The sequence below is a fragment of the Adiantum capillus-veneris genome, chromosome 23 (assembly GCF_014529385.1).
Source record: "Adiantum capillus-veneris isolate H3 chromosome 23, ASM1452938v2, whole genome shotgun sequence".
NCBI classification, from domain to species: Eukaryota; Viridiplantae; Streptophyta; class Polypodiopsida; order Polypodiales; family Pteridaceae; genus Adiantum; species Adiantum capillus-veneris.
This window is the reverse complement of record NC_140953.1, coordinates 130,323,443-130,344,720: the sequence shown is the minus strand read 5'-3', so window position 1 is coordinate 130,344,720 and position 21,278 is coordinate 130,323,443. Positions and strand designations below refer to the sequence as shown.

At 41.0% G+C, this 21,278-nt stretch overlaps 1 protein-coding gene across 1 annotated transcript; it reads left to right on the top strand.

Annotated features, from left to right (window-relative positions):
• Nucleotides 1-12,822: 12,822 nt before the first annotated feature.
• On the top strand, nucleotides 12,823-13,371 carry LOC147428551 (uncharacterized). The gene has a single exon (XM_086497550.1). It carries the CDS (start codon nucleotides 12,823-12,825, stop codon nucleotides 13,369-13,371), a length of 549 nt encoding a protein of 182 aa, XP_086353676.1.
• The last annotated feature ends 7,907 nt before the right edge of the window (nucleotides 13,372-21,278 follow it).

The following is a 21,278-nucleotide window of genomic DNA, read 5'->3' as shown; positions in this document are numbered from 1 at the left end:
GCACTCGAGCATGGAAGTTTTGTGGATTCATTCAGGAGATCATGTATTGGAGGAGGTGGCTGGCAGTTGGCTTGGCAATGGAGTGGCCCTGAAAGGAAAACTGGATCAAGGCACATATCAAAGGATGTTCTTGTTCGAGTAGGAAGCTTCTGTAGATGGGTTGCAAATGGATTATACCTATTCACTTCCCTAGTATAGTGGATAAGGTAGAGTCTATACATGTTGTCGCTTTGATTATGAGCAGGCGCTTTGCTTATGAGTGGGCTATCTCAGTATTTAAAAAAAGGAAATCCATCTTGAGATCCAGGTGGGGCTTGCATTGGTACTCCCAACAAAATCGGCCACAAAAGGTTTGACATGGTCTGATTTTCTTTATGGTGCTAAACATTAGAACGACATGGCCATTCTTTTTGGTGTTGCAACATTAGAATAAAATTTTGAATAATGTTACCCAACCTTTGTAATAAGTGACCCTATGAGTTTATAAAGTTGTACCCAACTTATGGAACCCGACCGAGGGGTATAACCCTTTTAAAAAAAAGAAGTGCCCTCAAATCGTGTAGAGCATGATGATGTGGTAGCATACGGCCTGGACCACAAATCCCGACACATTTTGTGTTGATAGATGATGATGTGGCATTCCGTACGGACAACCCATGGGGTGCATGATTTTGGACACAAGAGCTTTTGGGCACTATACTTTTCATGCTTTTGGACAGGCCTAGGGCCTTTATAAGTGTGCAAGGGCCTCTACCCTTAGTAGATTGCCAGAGAGCATTGTTGAGAGAGAGGACCGTCGAACATTGTACTTGTTCAAAGTAATAATAAAGAAACACCAGGGAGGGGTGCCAGTATTTAGGGCCATTGCATCTAGGTGCGGAATTACGTCATGCCGTGTTGACTCTCCTCCTCTCTCTCTCTCTCTCTCTCTCTCTCTCTCTCTCTCTCTCTCTCTCTCTCTCTCTCTCTCTCTCTCTGAAGCTATTTTGGTGTACCTCAAGTGTGTTGCATTAGATCTTTGGCTTGGAGTGTCCAAGTATGTTACAAAGGCGGTCTTCATTCTAAGGCTCATTTGTTTCCTTGACTGGCTAGTTTTATCACAAACAAACTCGCACATACCTAGATATGACTATTCCTGATTCTTTAGTTCTTGATCTACAAATCTATAAGGGTGGCATACATCATGTGTACTTGTTGCAGGTTTTCCTAATTTCGTCCAATTAAATATGTTGGTTTGTTATCTATTTTATGTTTCAAGTATTTACAAGTAATATTGAGCTTGAATGTCACTTGTTGCAATTTGTGGTTGTTTCATACTCTTATTTCTTGGGATATATGCTTATATGGAATAGATACTATTTATATTAGAGTTTTTTTCAAAAAGATGATCAATGATATTTATTTATACAAAGGGTATTTTAATTAAACCTAAAATTTACGTAAGGGAGAACTTAATGTACCCAAAAAAACTTACACAATATTACCATTTACATTACATATTGTTGCTTGTTGGGATGCACATGTTGAAGGTTATACCTTCAACATTGGTAAGGATCACGTGACAATATTGTTTGAGTAGGATTGAGAATGTCTCAAAGATAGAATTAGTGATCAGCGAGCACATGTGGATAAAGGAGGAGTGACATAGGATGTATTTCAATGACTATGGCAGGTGTGTTCCGATGCAGACAAGGTAGCCCTCCAAGATACATGTAGAGAGATTTGCTAGATGTAGGTCCGGACTATAACAATGATTAAGGTGAGTGGATGCCAGAGGTATATGGATGTGGTAGAGCACATGTGCACACACAATGAGAGAGAAGACGCACTGTGTGAGTCTTTAGGCAGACTCATCGATTGCACTAGAATGGACTTGGAGATCATCAAGCGCAAGGTAGCACATGATAGGATTTTTATGTTGATCATGTACATCGAATCATACATCTAGTTATGAATAGAAGTGGTTCCTTAGTATGTTACCAGTCTATATGGTATGCAGTTTTTGACTAGTTTTAGTCAATTAGATCATGCAAAACCTAAATTTTATATGTAAAATAGGGGTATGATAGTTTTTTTGTTGATTGTTGTATAAGCGTAGAAAAGGGGGACAAATTCACTAATATGAGTCGTAAATAGGGGTTTTATGAAAGTTGTCCACTCGCAGGTGGCATCCCATTTTGTATATAGAGTGAATCCCTTGGGTGTAGAGTTTACTCACACTTGGAAGTTATTGAGATAGATTAAGCGATTTATTTATCATGATTCAGGTGTAAAGTGAAAGCTCACACTTGAAAGAAAATTATTTTTGGTATTTATAATTTAAAGAGGTTGAAAATGTTGACGAATAAAGTAATATAATGGTATTCGAGTTCAATTTTAGATGTGTATTTAGTAATTATTTCTATTTGAGTTTGCAAATCTTAAGAAGATGGTGAAAGGATACGAGTGGAACTACGTAGATGAATTGGTTAGTGGAAAGACTACATCAAAAGTGAGGTGTAAGAGCTGTGGCCATAATTTTAGCGAAAATGCTCATAGGATAAAAGAACATGTGTTCAAAATTCCTGGAAACGTTTTAGCTTGCAAATACCCCCCAAGAGGTATTGAAGAAAAATTTCCCAAGTGGGCGCTCAAGGCAAAGTGTGTTGCACATCTTGAGGACAAAAAAAGGGAGGTCCCAAAATGATGGATCCATCTATGGCTAGGGACATCAAGATGACACTTGAAAATGATCTAAACCCTCACTCGACCCCTGCTTCAGGTCAAGGAGGGTGTCATTCATCCTTTGCTAGGGATTGTAGCTCTAATCCTACCGGAAGCTCTGCTAACATAATTCAAAGTGAAGCATAGACTGGATGATAACCTGCACCAAGTGATCCTACTTTGCTATAGGCATTTGGGAAACAATGGCTGCTTGAACTCCATCTTAAGTGGACGCAAGCATTGGAATTCCTTTTAATGTCATTCGAAATCCTATCTTCAAAGATGCTTTAATGAGCATAGCAAAGAAGGGTTTTGTGGTTCCTGATTATAATAAGATGCATACAAAATATTTAGATAAAGTGAAAACTACATCAGAGAATATTTTAAAGCGCACAACTCTTGATTATGTGCCACAGTATGGATGCACAATTTCTCTGGATGAATGGAAAATTTGTCAAAAGAAACCATTGATTAATGTGATTTTGATTTGTCCAAGAGGTTCCATCTTTCTTGAAGCGATCGATACATCTCTGAAAGAGAAAACTAGTGGATATCTTGCTGGTGTATATGAGTGTTCAATCAAAAGAGCAGGGGGGCCTAAAAATGTGACTGCCATTGCCACAGATAATGCATCTAACTACAAAGCAGCTGGAAAAGCAATTGAATCAAATTATCCAGAGATTACATGGGTTCCATGTGTTGCTCACACTTTGAATTTTCTCTTAAAGGACTTTGGGAAAGTTCCTTCTATTAAGCAAACTCTTCTAGATGCAAACCACTTGGTGAAGTTTATAAGAGAGCATTCATTTTCTTAAACTTTGTTTAGAACAAAGCCCCGAACCAAAAATTTATAGATTTTTTGTGTGACCCATTTTGCGGCAGCATATTACGTTCTCTCTACACTGCAGCAGGTTGGTCTTCGTTTGCTTTCATGCATACTAAAAAATGAAATCAATTAAGTCCTAAACAAGCTGTGGACTTGGTGTATGTCTTTTGTACAATGCGACTTATGCATAAGCCAACAAAGTTAGCCACACGTGCCACAGAAGAAAGCTTCGGGCGCTTTCAAACACACGAAGCAATTGCAAATGAGTTCAACTCTGATGATAAAATGGAATGGAACTCGGAAGATATTGATCCGGAATGTTCAGATGTCGAAGAAATTGATTACATGGTGCCTGTGATGGAGGGGACGGATAAGCTATAAAGTTTGTACTATATTCTCCATAAGTTGACAAAGATGAAGAATCTATTTTTTAAAATCCGATCGTCCAACAGTGTGACACAATGGTCAACAACAACTAGGAAGTAAAGATATATTAAGATAGCTAACTCCTCCCTGCAGTGCGACTCGGTGGTCAGCAACAACCAAGAATGGAAATTCTAATTGTACAACCTAAGCTATTCCCTGCAATGCGACACGACGGTCAGTAGCAGTCAAGGACAAAGCATCTAAAGTATAATCCCCCTTGCAGTGTGTCACGAGAATCAACACAGTCAAGGACGGGTGTCTAAACCTGCAGACTAACATTGAGGTGTGAGCAAAGCTCCACAACAACAACGTTAGCAAAAAACAAGATGTAAACTAACACTGAGGTTCAAGAAAAGCTTCACAACAACAGTGTTAGCAAAAAACAAGATGTAAACTAACATTGAGGTGCGAGAAAATCTCCACAACAACAGCGTTAGAAAATAAAATTCACAAAAAAAATAAAAAATTAGAAGAAAAATTACATGCTCGGCTCGGCTCGGCTCGGCTCGGCTTTGCTCTGCTCTGCTCTCTCTCTCTCTCTCTCTCTCTCTCTCTCTCTAGCGATTCTCTCTAGCGCAATAGTTCAAACAAACTGTCACGGTGCCTTTTTTATAAGGCAAGAGTATTTCGATCGAAATAAGGTTTATTCAAAAATACGCGTATATACCAAAATGTACGTACAATTTTTGATATATGGGCATATACATGCAACTTAGGGAGGGCATGTATTTATGAATTGTGGAATTGATGTTGAAGTTGTGGGTTTGTGATGTTCAATTGTGAAAGGGGAGGCCCTTGTCTTCATAAGAATTCATCGGCGTGTGTTGGAAATCCCTGCTTTGACAAAGGTTTGCTCCTATGTGCTATGTTCCTTTAGGTGGACGTGTGCTTGTAAATCCCAAGGGAGCATAGGTCTTTTGTTTGGGGTTTACTAAGAGTGGTTTTTGTATACTTTGGTGCTGAGGTTGATGTTTGAATGCTCTTGGGCTATGAAGCTATAGAGATATCCCGCGTTTTCTTTTGCCCAACAACGTTTGCTCGGGGGATTCACTATGTATAAATTGTATGTATCACATGCGTTCAAGGACTCTTGTTTTAACTGCTTATCTGTGAATTTTTGACAAATAAACTACACACTTTTTTATCCAATCTGTGTTTTTTTTTAATTTCATTTTATGATACCCTTTTGTATGTGAAAATGTGAGAAAAAATAAAAATAAAAAACTTCTTATGTTGTTGCACTCATATGATAATCACATAATTACTAAGTGACTCCCTCGAGCACGTTTGTGAGCTTCGTCTACAAATTTGACTGCTTAAATGAATTGTTTTTGACATTTTGGCCATAGGAGAGTGTTGTTAGATCTTAAGGAAACATACCTAGAATGTCTAGTTGTAGTTTTTTTTACCTAGACTATGATGGATCTGGATATTGATACCTTGTCAAACTTTGTAGATAAGTTTTTAGACCTATCATAGCTTTCCCTAAAGTTTTGTGACGATCCAAGGTTTTTTTTTTTTTGGTTCACGAGATGATCTTTTAGAGATAGATGTTGAGGATGAGCTATCAAGTAGCTCAGAAAACAAAACAAAGCGAAACAAGAAAGAGGTGATTCTCTATGATTTTCCTAACTAGAAATCAAGGAGACAAGAAAGATACTATGCAAAACAAGTGAGAAAACAAACATAGGTGCAAGGAAAACCTATGCCTCTTTTGAAGAGAAAAACACAATATTTGATTTGCGTAGGAGCAAAGATTGTGTCAAGAACAAAATTGCACAAGGATACGCAAAGCTTTCTTCAACAAATACCCAAGAAACAAAGCAAGGCAAAAACCAAAGACACAATTGAAACGTCATCAAGGATGACAAAAACTGAGCACAAATGAGAATACCAAAAATTGAAGCAAACCTTGAAAGAGGTTTGGACAAAAAAAATGGAGAGTGAAGAGGGATCGAACATAGATAAATTTGATGCACCCTCTTATTATAAAAAGTACACAATTCAGGATAAAAAAGATCATAGTTTAACAATCAATCCAGGGACTTCTCATGATGGACTTGAAGGCTAAGCACATGGACCTAGATGAACCTAGAGAGGAACCAAAGCTAACATACATTGCCATTGACCTCATTGAGAAGGTAAAGCATCTATTAATAGCTATGTTCAAACAATATAGAGTTGTGTTTGCTTGGTCATACAAGGACCTTAAGGGAGTAGATATGAGCATTTGTCAACATAGTATACCTCTTAAGTATGTATACAAAGTATCTTTTGTAAAGAAGATCAAAGAGGAGATAGATAAGCTTAAGGAAGCGAAGTTTATGTACAAGATCGAGGAGCATAAAAATTGGGTTTCACCAATTGTGGTAGTGCCCAAGAAGAACAAAGAATTATGAGTTTGTGTGAACCTCAAATAGGTAAATACTGCAACTATTCGAGACAAATCCAAAATCATTCTACATATTCATATACATACTCTCACTCTAGACATCATGATTATCAAAAATCTATCAGTATGGATCATTGCTTGGTAAGAGGTAAAAACTTGATATCAAACACCTCCAAGTTCTTTATAACTACCAAGCACTTCACCCTTGATTGGTTGGCAATCTTTATGCGAATCCCTGAATTCTTCACCATGTTGAGTCCCAAATTTGATACACAGGCTTGAGTAATAACACATACCTGTGCACATCCATCAATATACACCTCTCCAATGCACTTCCTCTTATGCCATGTATCCATAGTAGGGCATATATCAGGTAGCTCATTCAAAGATAGGACTCTCATTGATCCCCTTGCATGTTCCTTCTTCAAGGGGTTGACTACATACTTCCATTGCCTCTTTAACTTAGGACACATCTCCATGAGTTTACCAAATGTAAAATCAGTCTTTCTACTCACCAAATCAGCCCTTGAACTATAATTTGGTTGGCCCTCTCCCAAAGGAAAGTCAGATGCATTGTAATGTTGCTTGGGTTTTCTCTTCTTCTTCTCTTTACTTGTACATATGTCAACCTGTTTCCCTCTTTTATGGCTGGGACTTGCATCACTCATGTCATGATATCTTGTAACCCTCTTACCTACATGCATGACCATAGCTCTTCAATCATCCTTGTTCTTCTCCAAACAGATTATACTTACCACCTTTGTTTTACCATTCTCTTAAACTATCAAACCACTTGGCGATGGTTCCTCTTTAATCTCAATACCCTAATCTTGAGATTGAAAAGGAATTTGTGAAGGAAGAGGAGACATGTCCCCACCCATTCTCTTTGGCTTGTCACATTGAGGGCTTTTATGACCCCATTCACCACAAATATAACATTGAAACATATCCCCTCTTCCAGCCATGCCTCTTCCTCTACCACCTGTAAACCCCTCTTTGCTTCCATTGCCATGACCATATCCATAGATTTGACCTCTTCAACCTCCCATCATATGCACACTAAGATTCTTCATACAACCTACAACCTCTTGCATCTCCTTGGGAAAAGAATTCACATCATGAGAAGCTTGTTGATCAAAACCTGGCTCCCTAATGAGGACCCTTGGTTTCTCTACACCTTTCACTTCAACCTTTGACTTGTCATTGATTCCAAGTTGATGAAGATGCTGCACTTTCCACTCTTTATGCTTTGAAATTTCAATTGCCTCCTCAAAGGTCCTTGGTTGCTTAAGCTCCACCTTCAAGCGTAGACTACTCCTCAAGCTTGCATGAAACCTATCCTTCTTCAACATGGCTAGAGGAATTTCAGCCCCCAAAGATGTAGACCACTTTGTCCATAACGCATTGAATGCCTTCACAAATTCTTCTATGGTCTGGACTTCACCCTATACCAAGCCTTGAATAGAATGCCATACTTTTTGTGGGTCTTCCATCTGTTGAAAGTGTGTAAGAAAAGCATGTCTTACCATTTCATAAGTCATAACTTGAGGGGGTTGGCCTAATTGTAGCTCCTTTTTGTAGCTTTCCAATCATTCTCTAGCATCTCCCTTCAAACAGAAGTAGAAGATCCGCATCACCAATGATGGGTCCTGCTTGTCAGCAAGAAGGCAAGCAAACTATATTCACTCAATGAACCCTTTGGAACTTTCATTTTACTTCCCAATAGACTCTGGAAAGCTAAAGGCCATGTCTTCCAAAACCTATAAATTGAAGGTAGCTTGAAGCAATTCCTTGGTGGCGAGCACCAAAACACTATTGGGCAAAAGAAAAAGTGGGACACCTTTGTATTTTATAGCCCAAGAGCATTCAAACATCAATTTTAGCACAAATAATTATAAAAAAACCACTCTTAGTAAACCCCAAACAAAAGACCTATGCTCCCTTGAGAATTTACAAGCGCATGCCCACCCAAAGGACCATAGCACATAAGAGCAAAACTCTGTCAAAGCACAGATTTACAGCACACACCAACCAATGCATATGAATACAAGGGCCTCCTCTTTCATGATTGAACATAAAAAAACCCACAACTTCAATTCCAGAATTCATAGATACATGCCCTCCCAATCTGTGTGCACACAATTTTCCACTAAGCTGCCATAGCCATAACCCTACAGAGAACTAGTCATAACCTGAAGAGCACAACTCCAATTAGGCACTTTAAAGCTTGGAAGAAATCTTGAAAAATGACTTGCGAGAAAGTTGAAGATGACCAAAATTGAGTCTACACGCCGCTACATGAAAAATTGATGCAAATAAAGAGTTGCCCCGATACGACTACACGTAGAGAAGGCAAGGCGAGGGCAAAAATTGCATTAGAAACCATCAACGAGGCACAAAGAGCTAAAAACTAAAAATTTCTAGACTTTAAACTATTTTAAGTTTGTACATGAGTTTTCGTTATATACAAGTCTCGCTTCCAAAAACTCACTAATGGGCACATACAACAACCTGACAGTTGATGCTATGCTAGTGACTTTCCCAACATGTATATGTGCTTGCTCTAAAAAAATCCACAAAAAGAAAGACCACACATCCTTTTGACATCGGACGTCATGTCCATATATACAAATTTACAAAAAATAGGGTGTCAAAAATGCACCCAACAATGTGTAGTAGCGAACCACAACAAAATTGAAAATGATTACAATTAATTGAAATAGCAATAGACAACGAACACAATGCAACTTTTGGAATTGAATTTGGATTACCAGATCATGAGAAAAATTGATTACAAGCTGAAGTTGAGTAGTAACTCATAGTCGTACGCATACGAAAGCTCTTCCAAAACTCAAGATAATGTTACAATAATGTTCAAACTAAGGGTTTTCTGGGCTTTATACATGGGGCTTTCCAATGGCCAACAACCGGCTCACATGGATTTGGGCTCATGAAAAAATATTACAACTCTGACTATACAAAATTTGGCTCAAAATTACATGGACACTTTCACATAGCTTTCTGAAAAAAATAGGATAAATTACATCAAAATTTGAGGTTCGAACAAGGTGTGGTCAGCTAGAAGGACGCTCGTTTGCTGCATTGACCAAACAATGCAAGATGAGAGTTCTCTTCTAGAATGGCACATTCTACTTTCTAATGTAAGAGAGATATAGCTGAGTAGGGTCAAAAATATGAGAGAGGGTAATGTAGACTAGTCCTTGATCTCTAATGATTTGGATTAAAATCTAAGTTGATGTGGTGGACAAATTTTGATGTTCAAATCTTGCACATTGACCTATTTTTTCATTCTCAAATTGTATCCATAGTATTTGGTTATTGGGATTGTTTGTGGAGGCTCTAAAAATTCCATCTTCTTCATTTCATTGATAAGGCCATCTAGGATGTCAATGTTTCAAAAACAAAATTCCAAAGACCTGGTTTGAGATGGAGTGTAGTGTGGTGTCCTCGGAGCTACCCACCACCAGAGAGTGGAGGACCTGCATGACATCCTGAAGCCTATCCTATTGCCAAAGACTGGAGTATCTACACATCCGGATGGAAATAAACCTCAGATGAGACATGAGCTAGGCCATAGCAGTCAAAGGGTGCATCATGATGGCGAACTCATGAGCATCCTCTGAGCAACCTGATCATTGGCGTCACAGAAAGAGAGAGAGAGAGAGAGAGAGAGAGAGCTCCCTATGTTTGCCTCTACCTGCTCCTCCGCTGGCATGTGTCTGGCTCGTCCTCCAGTGTGCAGACAGCGTGCCCCACCTGCTCCTCCCACTAGCATGCCCCTCTGGCTCGTCCGCCCACGCTGCTTTGTCCCACTTTCCAAATAGAGGTGGCACCCTAATCTCTAATGGCTGTCATGGAGCCAAACTGCCAAAGAATTATTATTATTATTATTATTATTCTTCTTCTTCTTCTTCTTCTTCTTCTCCCCTACTCCTACACGTGCCATCTCCTCCCCTTTTCTCCTCATACGGTTGGGAGCATCTGTGGAGATTTCTATTACAAGAAACAAAAAAAAGATTGTAGGGTACTCGGTATGCAAGACTTTATCTTAATTTACATAAAATATATGGGATATGATGTTGGGTTGAGGTAAAGGATGTAGGTAATTTGAGTTCAAAATATAGATGTCATGAAAAGTATTATTTGCAATATGTATTCTATATACTTTAGTTATGAAGGTTTAATCATTTTGTCTCATAGTTTTAATTAGCTCATAGCATTTGACGTATTAGTGCAATAAGCAAGTGAAATAGTATCAATTAATTGGGATTTTTACTAACAATCCACAAATCTTGACCTCCACATAAAATGACATCTACTCCACTAAAAGGTTTATCATATGTTTTTGTTATGGCACACAAGCATGCATCTACCAATTGTGAGGACAGAGACGGTTAACGAGCAAGCTCAACGAAGCGAGCTTTGGAGTGAGCTTTTTTTTTTTCATCCCACCACCACTACCTCTCATTGCCGCCCCTTAACAACCATCACCACCCACCACCCTAGCTCACTACTGGTGGTTAGTGGTGCTAACTTACTACCACCATGTGCCACCCCTACTCCTACCACCACTTCCCATTGTCGCCCCTCCCTCCAGTGGAGTAGCCAAGGACCTCCTCTCTCTCTCTCTCTCTCTCTCTCTCTCTCTCTCTCTCTCTCTCTCTCTCTCTCTCTCTCGTGTTGTCTTCCCTCTGTGCGTGTGTCTCTCTCTCGTTGTCTCCCACTCCCACCCCCTACCCCCTCCCCCCCCTCTCTCTCTCTCTCTCTCTTCCCTTCCCTCCCTTCCTGGAGTGAGATCCACCCCTCTCTCCCCCATGTCTTCTCTCTCTCTCTCTCTCTCTCTCTCTCTCTCTCTCTCTCTCTCTCTCTCTCTCTCTCTCTCTCTCTCTCTCTACTTTTCAATAACATTAAAATTCTCCTCTTTCCCTCTGTCTCTCTAAAAAAACCTAAAACATTAGCGATTTTGCTAGTGCCTTTGGTTTTTTTTTTTAAAGCAGACCCTCTCACCCCTCCCCTTCTCTCCCTCTCATGATTCCTCCAACCCATTCCCTCCCTCCCTCTCTCTCTCTCTCTCTCTCTCTCTCTCTCTCTCTCTTTCCAGCCCACCTCTTTCCTCTCTCTTCCCCCCACCTCTTGCTCTACGTCCGCCCCTCGCTCTTCCCTAGCTCCGATCCTCCCTCCCTCTCTCTCTCTCTCTCTCTCTCTCTCTCTCTCTCTCTCTATATATATATATATATATATATATATATATATATATATATATATACTTTACTCCCACCACATCACCCCTTGAGTCCCTCCAACCCTAGAGAGAAATGAAACGAAATGGAATGAATTGTTATATTAGCTTAAATGGAATGAAATGCTTTAGTAAGAATTTTCATAGGTAAAAATGACATATGAGACCAAATTGATACAGTCTTGGTGGATATAATACAATGCATGGGTACAAAGAAAAATGAGAGAGAAAGAGGGGGGAGGGGAGGGGAGAGAGAGAGAGAGAGAGAGAGAGAGAGAGGGAAGGGAGGGGGCAACGGGGGAGGGAGAGGCAGATAGATAGATTTTATATCATTCTCATACGTCAAATATGACATATGGGACCAAAATTACATGTGATTAGTATTTGTATCGCTGATGAGTGATTCTTGATAGTCCAAAATTGTGGTGATGAGAGTCGCAATGGAGAGCCCGCACTATGGCTCGGAGAGGTAGGTCTAGGTCATGGCTGAAAATGTGAAGGAAGTAAGTCTGCATGTGACCAAAAGCTAAGCACTCTAGAAGTGTGTGGTACTCAGACTCTCGAACTTGAAGTGAAAGAGAGAGAGAGAGAGAGAGAGAGAGAGAGAGAGAGAGGGGGGGGGGGGGGGGGGGGGGAGGTTGTGAGAGGGGGAGAGTGGAGTGCAGGTTTTTTTTTTTAATTATTAAGGGAAAGAAATAGCGATATCGCTGCTGGGGCCTAAGCACCCCCTAACACTCCATTTCTTTCCCTTAGAAAAAAAAAAAAACCTACACTCCACTCTCCCCCTCTCACAATCCCCTCCCCCCTCGCGTGCCCAACCCTGCCCTTCCCTTGCGGACCCCTCTCCCCCCTTATCTCTCTCTCTCTCTCTCTCTCTCTCTCTCTCTCTCTCTCTCTCTCTCTCTCTCTCTCTCTCTCTCTCTCTCTCTCTCTCTCTCTCTCTAGCAGAGGAACCCTTCTCCTTCACGCTGGTCGACCTTCCCCTCGGTGAGGGGCAGCTCCGAGGGGAGGTCCCGTTAGCCACAGTGCAGCCCCCTCCTCTATCACCAAACAGCATCTCGTAAGCCTCGACAATCTGCTTTCCTCTACAGTCTGCTGAGCCTCTCAACCCCGCCTCGCGCTGCCTGCCGACTCAGCCCTCCTCGACACTTTGAAAAATTTCTCCAGGTTTGCCCACTAAGGTCTACCTCACATCCACGGAGTCATTCCCACACGATGCAGCAAGAGAAGTCCTCCACATCAATCAAGCCGACACGCCTCTTTGTGCCCACTCCACGGGTGGATCCGATAGACCTCCTCCGAGCGCAACTCCGAGAACTCAGAGATGAAAACACGGAACTCAAGGGGCGTCTCGAGGCCTTGGAGACCCGCCTCACCCTCTTGGAGTCACAAAAGCAAATTGACATGAAGCATATCCTTGCCCAAGCAAAGGAAGTTGAGCACACGCTCACCGCAAGTATGGCAAATCTTGCCACTCAAGTCAATGCAACAACCACCGTTGTATCTTCCAAGGTAGAAGAATGCATTCAAGAACGTCATCGACAAAAAGGATTGGCGCTATCCCTCCACATCGGGGGCTTACTCTCTACTTGGTGGGAGGACGATGATTGCACTTCCACCTTAGCCAATCTCAACCAAGCCATTCACCCGGCTGAGTTTGATCCTAACACAATCGAGAAGGTCCATCATCACCACCACAACAACCAAGGTACCCTCGTCTTCAAAAACAAAGAGGCTCGTAAAGCACTTTTACAGCAAGCTTGACTACTCAAGGGCTCCAAAATTTGGATCAGCGAGCCTTGACCCCCGCCCAACTCAAAATCAAGAAACAAGAACTCCAAAAGATGCGTGATGCTCAAGCAGCAGGTAAATGGGCCATCTATCGAGGTGGAAAGGCCATTATTGACGAATTTCGAGCTCCAAGGACTCCCATACCACCCTCCCCCACCCACCCTTCCCCCACTCCCTAAGTGACGTAGGTCACAACTTTGTTGTATCCGCTTCTAGTCATATTCCAATGTACCCTCTTGGTAAGAGGCCCCATGTATGTTTTCTTGGTCCCATAGGTCATATTTGACCTTCAAGGACGATAATGACATCAATCTATCTATCTATCTCTATGTCTCTCTCCTTCCCTCTCATTTTATTTTGTACCTAGACATTGTATTAGTTCCGCCAAGAATGTATCAATTTGGTCGCATGGGTCATTTTGGCCTTTTGAAGACAATTAACATAGCATTTCATTTCATTTCTCATTGGGATTGGAGGGACTCAATCGACAGTGTGACACGAGGCAAAGAAAGAAAAAAGGAAGATGCAGTGGAAGAGAGATCAATAAGGAGAGAGAGAGAGAGAGAGAGAGAGAGAGAGAAGGGGGCAACAAAATTGTGAGGGAAAGAGGTGAAGCGTATTGTTTTTTTTTTAAAGAAAGACGGGCTTACCCCCTGTACAACCCCAACCCCCCCCCCCCCCCACGCGCTCCCTCTCTTTCTCTCTCCCAGTCTCCTACTCTCTCTCCACCTGCCACCCCTCTTCTCTTTATCTCTCTCTCTCCCTCCCAGTGCCCTCCCTCTCTCTTCCCCTCCCGCTATCACTCTCTCTTTCTCTCCCCCTCTCTCCCTCTTTTACAAAAAAGGGAGGCACTAGAGATACTGCTAGTGCTTTGTTTTTTTAAAATAGCTCTCTCCACCCTCTCTCTCTCTCTCTCTCTCTCTCTCTCTCTCTCTCTCTACCCTTGCCACCCTTCCCTCTCGTCCTGGTGTGTGTGTGTGTGTGTGTGTGTGTGTGTGTGTGTGTGTGTGTGTGTGTGTGTGTGTGTGTGAGAGAGAGAGAGAGAGAGAGAGAGAGAGTCTACCCTTGCCACCCTTCCCTCTCTTCCTAGTGTGTGTGTGTGTGTGTGTGTGTGTGTGTGTGAGAGAGAGAGAGAGAGAGAGATGGGGGAGAGAGGGATGGAGCTCACTCCAGGAAGGGAGGGAAGGCAACGGAGAGAGAGAGAGAGAGAGAGAGAGAGAGGGGGGGGGGGGGGGTGGGGGGAGACAACAAGAGAGAGGGGTGGCGAGCGAGAGAGAGACACTCGCACAGAGGAAAGATAGCAAGAGAGAGAGAGAGAGAGAGAGAGAGAGAGAGGTTATAGAGTGACTAAGAAGAGAGAGAGGAAGAAGGGAGTAGGAGATAGGAGGACTTTAGGGAAGGGATGGTGGTTTCTAGAGGAGGAGCTGGAGGAAGGGAAGGTGGTTAGAGGAGTAGATGGAAAGAGGAGGTGGAGGAGAGGAAGGATTTTGGAAGAGGAGGAGGAGGAAGGGAAGAGGAGGAAGCACATGGACGGCAAGAGGAGGAAGGGGAGGTAAGGAGGGCGGCACTCCCAAAAAAAAAAAAAAAGCTCGCTCGAAGATCTAACTCGTGAGGACATTGCCTCTAATTAGAGGTGCTTTGTCAAAAACATTTATTTCAAGAGCTTGGTAGAGTAGAGAGAATTTACTTAGTTTTTCTACTAAAAGAGAGGCGATGGATGTTGTTATTAGCAACAAATGAATGTTGAGTGAATAGTTCCTCCAATGTTGAAAGCTCCTTTTTCTAGTGTATGCCATGAGTGATGCTTTGATTGAATCGAGATTGGATTGTGATATATGGTTGTCAATACATATTGAGCCTTGTAAAATCAAAATCAAGGTGAAATATCTTCCTATGCCTTCACTCCTGTGAAGAAAAGGTGAAGTGCAATTGTTGAGGCGATATGTTTTCTAAGTAATATATCATAAAATATTAACCCTTGTTCAAAATTTAGGATTGAGACACCTTCAAAATAAGATGTATTTGATTGAAGTAATGTTTTTGGTGGTTGGGAATATATGAGTGTGTAATGGGTACAAATTCATGTTGAGACCTTGTCGAATATCCACATGATTCTCAAAAGATTTGGTAGATTTTATCTGAGAGGTTGAATTAGGTCTCTCCAATCTCAAAAAAATAAAAATTCTTTTAAAATATATTAAGTGCATAAGTGAAGGGTGAGTTTAAGAAATGAAAAGACAGATGAAGGTGAAAAGTCAAAAGACAAATGAAGCTGAAAAGTCAAAAGACTTTTTGTGCCCATATAAATAGGTGTTTTTCTTCTCTTTCATTTTTTCTTTAGCGTTTTCTTTGCGCTCTCTCTCTCTCTCTCTCTCTCTCTCTCGCAATGTTGTATCCGTCCTTTCAAGCTAATATTATTGCAAATCTACGTGATTTGTCATTGCCTGTTGTTATGTGCTATAAAATAATGCATCGCTTTTCTTGTTGTTAAGAGGAATCTTTGAATTAAGAATACCTTTTAATTTTTTCGAAGCCATTAGGAATATCTTTTGATTTATTTGAGAGGTTGAATTTGAGGTTAAGCATAATAGATTACAATGAAAAATGGCTTGATCTATTAAGTATTTAATGTTAACTCTTTTGTTTGTGGGCATCTTTCCAAGTGAGACCATCATCCTTAAGATGGTACTCTTTGTTATGGGCCCATGTTAAAAGGAGAGATTGTTCTTTGTAACAATCTTGTGGTTATTTTACAAAATTAAAATGCACGTAACATATAATTATTGTTTTGGTTTTCTTTTTTTTGGGTAGGCATTGTTGTGTTAAGAGTATGATGCGACAAATTCGGCAAAGACATAGTATGCAATTCATTGGGTCGTCGTATGTGGTACTTGTTTATATTGGATTAATAGAAAATTTCAATGGTGTTTGGTACCATTGTGTCTATAGAATATTCATTTGTTTTAAAAGCATTGTTCTATCATTTGTGAGGGTTCTTTTATGAAATTGCATTGCCATGTTGTGCTATGGATTGGTAGTCAAAGTGCTATGTAGAATGCTTATTGTAAGCCAGTTTTGTGTGTACTCAAAATTCTATTGCCTATTTTGTGCAATCTTATGAAGGTATTTGTATTGTTTTGTAAACGTGTTAAATTCTTCTCTAATTGCTTTGATAAGTGTACTACCAATTATTTTCATGTCATCACCTTTTGAAATCAATTGTTCCAAGTTGTAAATAAGTGAATACTTTGACCAATAGTTTTTCACCACCCTATGCATTTTATCTAGTTGCAACGGTGGTAAGGTACTCTCCCATGATTTTACTTGAAACGTTGTTTCATGTGATGAATTTACAATGGGAGGTGCTATTATTTCCTTGTTTTTTTGTATATTTTTTGTAGTAGGTGGAAGTTGTAAAGAATTTTGTGTTTCTGTAGAAGAACTACATGAAGAACAAGAAGCTTCATTTGTTTTTTCTATGTTTGAGCCGAGTGATACAAGTCGTTCTCGCTTGGGTACTCAAACTAGCTCCAAATCTGGTGTATAGTATTTTTTGATTTTTTCCTTCCCACGTGAAGGAGTACGAGCAGAAGTGCGACGCGAGAGAGAGAGTGCGAGAAGAAGAGCACAACGATATGGTGAACTCGCTCTACTGTAATGTGTAGAGCATAGTGAGTTCTTATTAGGTTTTTACAAAACAATATGTGTACATACCTGGCGGCCCGCCCACTTACCTGGGCGACCACATTGGGCTTTATACCCCAACAACCTCCCACTTAAAGTCCAATGTGGTACTTTAAGTGTGAGAGAAGCTACTATACAAGCTAATATACAAGAGATGTAGAGAAGTGATGTACTACCCTACACCTAACTGCTTGCAAAAATGCGCAAAGCTCTCTGAGGGAAGTCGTTTTGTAAGTAGATCAGCAGGATTTTCTGTGGTGTGAACTTTGACAAGCTGAAGTTGCTTATCCTCGAGCATTTCCCTGATGAAATGATACTTCACATCCACATTCTTTGTCTTTGAGTGGTAAACTGGATTGCGAGCCAATTCTATAGCACTTTGACTATCACAATATAACACAGGCATCTCTTCTTTGATTCCCAAATCTGTTACTAGTCGATTAAGCCAAATTGATTCTTTGCATGCCTCTGATGCTGCAACATATTCAGCCTCTGTAGTAGACTGAGTAACACAATCTTGTAATCTAGAACGCCATGATACTGCTCCACCAGCCAATGTAAAGACATACCCTGACGTAGAACTTCGGTTGTCTAAGTCACCTGCATAATCTGAGTCTGTAAAACCCTTTACACTTAGCTCCTGACTCCCATAGCATATACGCATACTCTTTGTAGCTTTCAGGTATCTCAATATTCCTTTCACTGCCTCCCAATGTTTCTTGCCTGGGTTTGACATGTATCGACTTACTACTCCCACTGCAAATGCAATGTCTGGACGAGTAGCAATCATTGCATACATCAAACTACCCACTGCAGACGCATATGGAATCTTATCCATTTCAGCCTGTTCTTCCTCAGACACAGGACAATCTTGTTTGCTAAGTTTCACATATGGTGGCAATGGAACACTCAATGCCTTTCCCTTCTCCATATTGAAACGTTGCAAAACCTTGTCAATATACTCTGTTTGAGATAACCAAATCAACTTCTTTGATCTGTCTCTCTCAATGCGCATACCAAGTATATGACTTGCCTCACCCATGTCTTTCATGTCAAACGATTTTTCCATCTTTGACTTCAAAGCTGAAATTTCTTCCAAGTGCTTGCCAGCAATCAACATGTCATCCACATACAAAATAAGGATCAGCCAACTACCATCCTTAGCCTTCTTTGTATATAGACAGTTATCGAACTCTCTACGTTTGTAGCCTTGAGAAAGCATAAACTTGTGGAATTTATGGTACCATGCCCTCGGTGATTGTTTTAAGCCATAAAGACTCTTTAACAACTGGCATACCCAATCTTCCTTGCCTTTCTCAGCAAACCCTTCTGGCTGCTGCATGTAAATTTCCACATCTAAATCACCATGCAAGAACGCTGTCTTGACATCCATTTGGTGCAACACCAAATCTAATATGGCAACCAATGCAAGAAAGCATCTCAATGTAGTCATCTTGACCACCGGAGAGAAGACTTCATCAAAGTCAATGCCTTGTTCTTGCTTAAAGCCCTTGGCAACAAGTCTGGCTTTGTACTTTGGCTGACTATCATAAGCGGTGATCTTATACCTGTAAACCCATTTACAAGGTAGAGCCTTTTTGCCCTGTGGTAATTTAACTAGCTTCCATGTCCTGTTTTTATGCAGAGCTGTCATCTCTGACTGCATGGCCAATTGCCAATTCTTGGAGTCCTTCATTTGCACTGCTTCCTTGTAACATGAAGGCTCATTGCAATCAGTCAACATGACATAGTTCATAGATGGAACAAACCTATCAAGAGGTCGCGTGACACGTCCAGATCTATGCACAATAGGTGGCTCAAGCTCAGCCACAACCTGTGGTGCCACTCTATCCTGTCCTTGATCCTCTTGAGCCCTGACATTTTGTCTTGCACGTGCAGGTCCATCTTCTTGGAAGACAACTCTTCTAATCTCCTCAACCCTCTCTGGTTTAGAATGATATTTGGATTCATTAAAGTGAACATCATTGCTGCGGACAACCTTTCTGGATTCGGGATCCCAAAGTCTGTACCCCATCTCACCAGAATTACCATAGCCTAGAAAGATGCACTTTCTACTCTTTGGCTCAAGTTTGTTCCTAAATTCCTTTGGAACGTGAGTATATGCCTCACAGCCAAAGACTCTGAGATGCTTGTATGAGGGAATTTTGCCTGACCATACCATCTCTGGCACTGAATCCTTCTGCACAACCTTGCTAGGAGATCTATTTACAAGATGAACAGCTGTTGATACACCTTCAGCCCAAAACCCATTTGGCAGCTGTGCATTAGACAAAATACTTCTGACCTTCTCTTGTATGGTCCTATTCATCCTCTCAGCAACACCATTTTCAGGAGGATTGTAAGGAGCAGTAATTTCACGTTTTATACCTTTTGACTCACAAAAGTCCTGAAAGGCCTTTGAAACATACTCTCCACCATTGTCAGTGCGTAAGCATTTAAGCTTCTTGCCACTCTGATTCTCCACAAGTGTCACAAACGTTTTGAAAACACTAAACACTTCATCCTTGTGCTTGAGAAAGTAAACCCATACTTTCCTCAAGTAATCATCTATAAATGTCATAAAGTAAGAAGCTCCCCCTAGAGATAGGTTAGGCATAGGTCCACACAAATCACTATGAACAAGTGCCAACTGTGTATCTCTTCTACTGCTTCTATGCTTATGTGGCTGCTGTGTTTGCTTACCATACAGACAATGTTCACAGAATTCAAAATCATTAAATGAAAAGCCAGGCAAATAACCAGAACGAGACAAGATTTCCATTCCCTTCTTGGACATATGTCCTAACCGGCTATGCCACAAAGAAACGTTCGGCTGCTCGGTTACATTGATTACATTTTTAGAGACATTTGATACATAAATCATGGAAAGTCCTCCAACCTTTACTCCATGTGCTACTGTCATAGAACCCTTGGATATCTTCCACATGTTCTGTCCAAAAGTAGTGACGTAGCCAGCATCATCAAGTAAACGTGTGCTGATCAAGCTCTTTGTAATTGCGGGAACATGTCTCACATTCTTCAGCGTGAAAGAAGAGCCATTCTGAAACTTCAATTGTACATCTCCAACACCTAAGATCTCACATGTCTGCCCATTGCCTAGCTGAACATGATCTTTAGTGGTCACATAAGAGGTAAACCACTCCTTGTTTGGAGACACATGAAGTGATGCCCCTGAGTCTATAATCCAGTCACTCAGTGCATTTCCATCAGATGCTGTAAGAAGAGCTGAGTCCATTGTATTCTTCAAGAAGTAGATGTCTCCTGACACTAGACTGTCATACTCTGCAACAGTGTTTGTCACATTTATTTCTTGAATCTTCACTGAGGACTTGTTCTTCTCACCATGGTCTTCAGCTTTCTCTTTGCCTTTTTCTGCTTTCCATTCTGTGCAGTCTCTTTTCATGTGACCCTTCTTGCCACAATGGTAGCATTCTATGTCACTCTTGCCTTTAGCACTGCGGGACTTGCTACGAGACTGATTCCTCTTTCCACCTTTGTACTTGTCTTTGGTCCTTCCCCTGACAACTAGGGCTGTTCCTTTGCCTTTGTCCATTGTCTTTCTATTGGTTTCTTTAGTAAGCAGACTTCCTTCTACACCTGCTATGTTCAAACCATCTGGAGGTGCAGAATTACTCAAAGCTGTGCGAAAAGTGTCCCAAATTTCCGGCAATGTGATCAACAGGAACATAGCTCTAACAGGTTCATCAAACTTGACACCTTGAGCTGACAACTGACTATAGATTGTGTTGAATTCATTCAGATGATTGGACATAGGTGTCCCTTCTTTCATCTTCAAGTCAACAAGCTTCTTAAGCCAGTATACCTGTGAAGCTGCACTCTGTTTCTCATAAAGATCAGTCAGCTTTGACCATGCTTGATAAGCCGACATCTCGTCTGCTACATTGAAGTAAACGCTTTCTGCCAAAGTCAGCATAATGGTAGAAAGTGCCAATTCATCCATTTCGCTCCATTCATCTTCGTCCATATCTTCTGGTTTTATCCCCTTGAGCTTTATAGGTTTTATCTGCTTCTTTTGTACCAACACGTGTCAAATCTGCTTCTTCCACAATGGGAAATTGGTTCCATCCAGCTTCTTGATATTGTAAAGAGCAGTGTCCTGTGATCCAGCCATAGCTACGCTTCACAGTAGTTTACTTTCCTGGGAAAAGTTCGGC

Coding starts and splice junctions, on each gene's coding strand:
- LOC147428551 (XM_086497550.1), top strand. CDS start 12,823: ATGCAGCAAGAGAAGTCCTCCACATCAATCAAGCCGACACGCCTCTTT.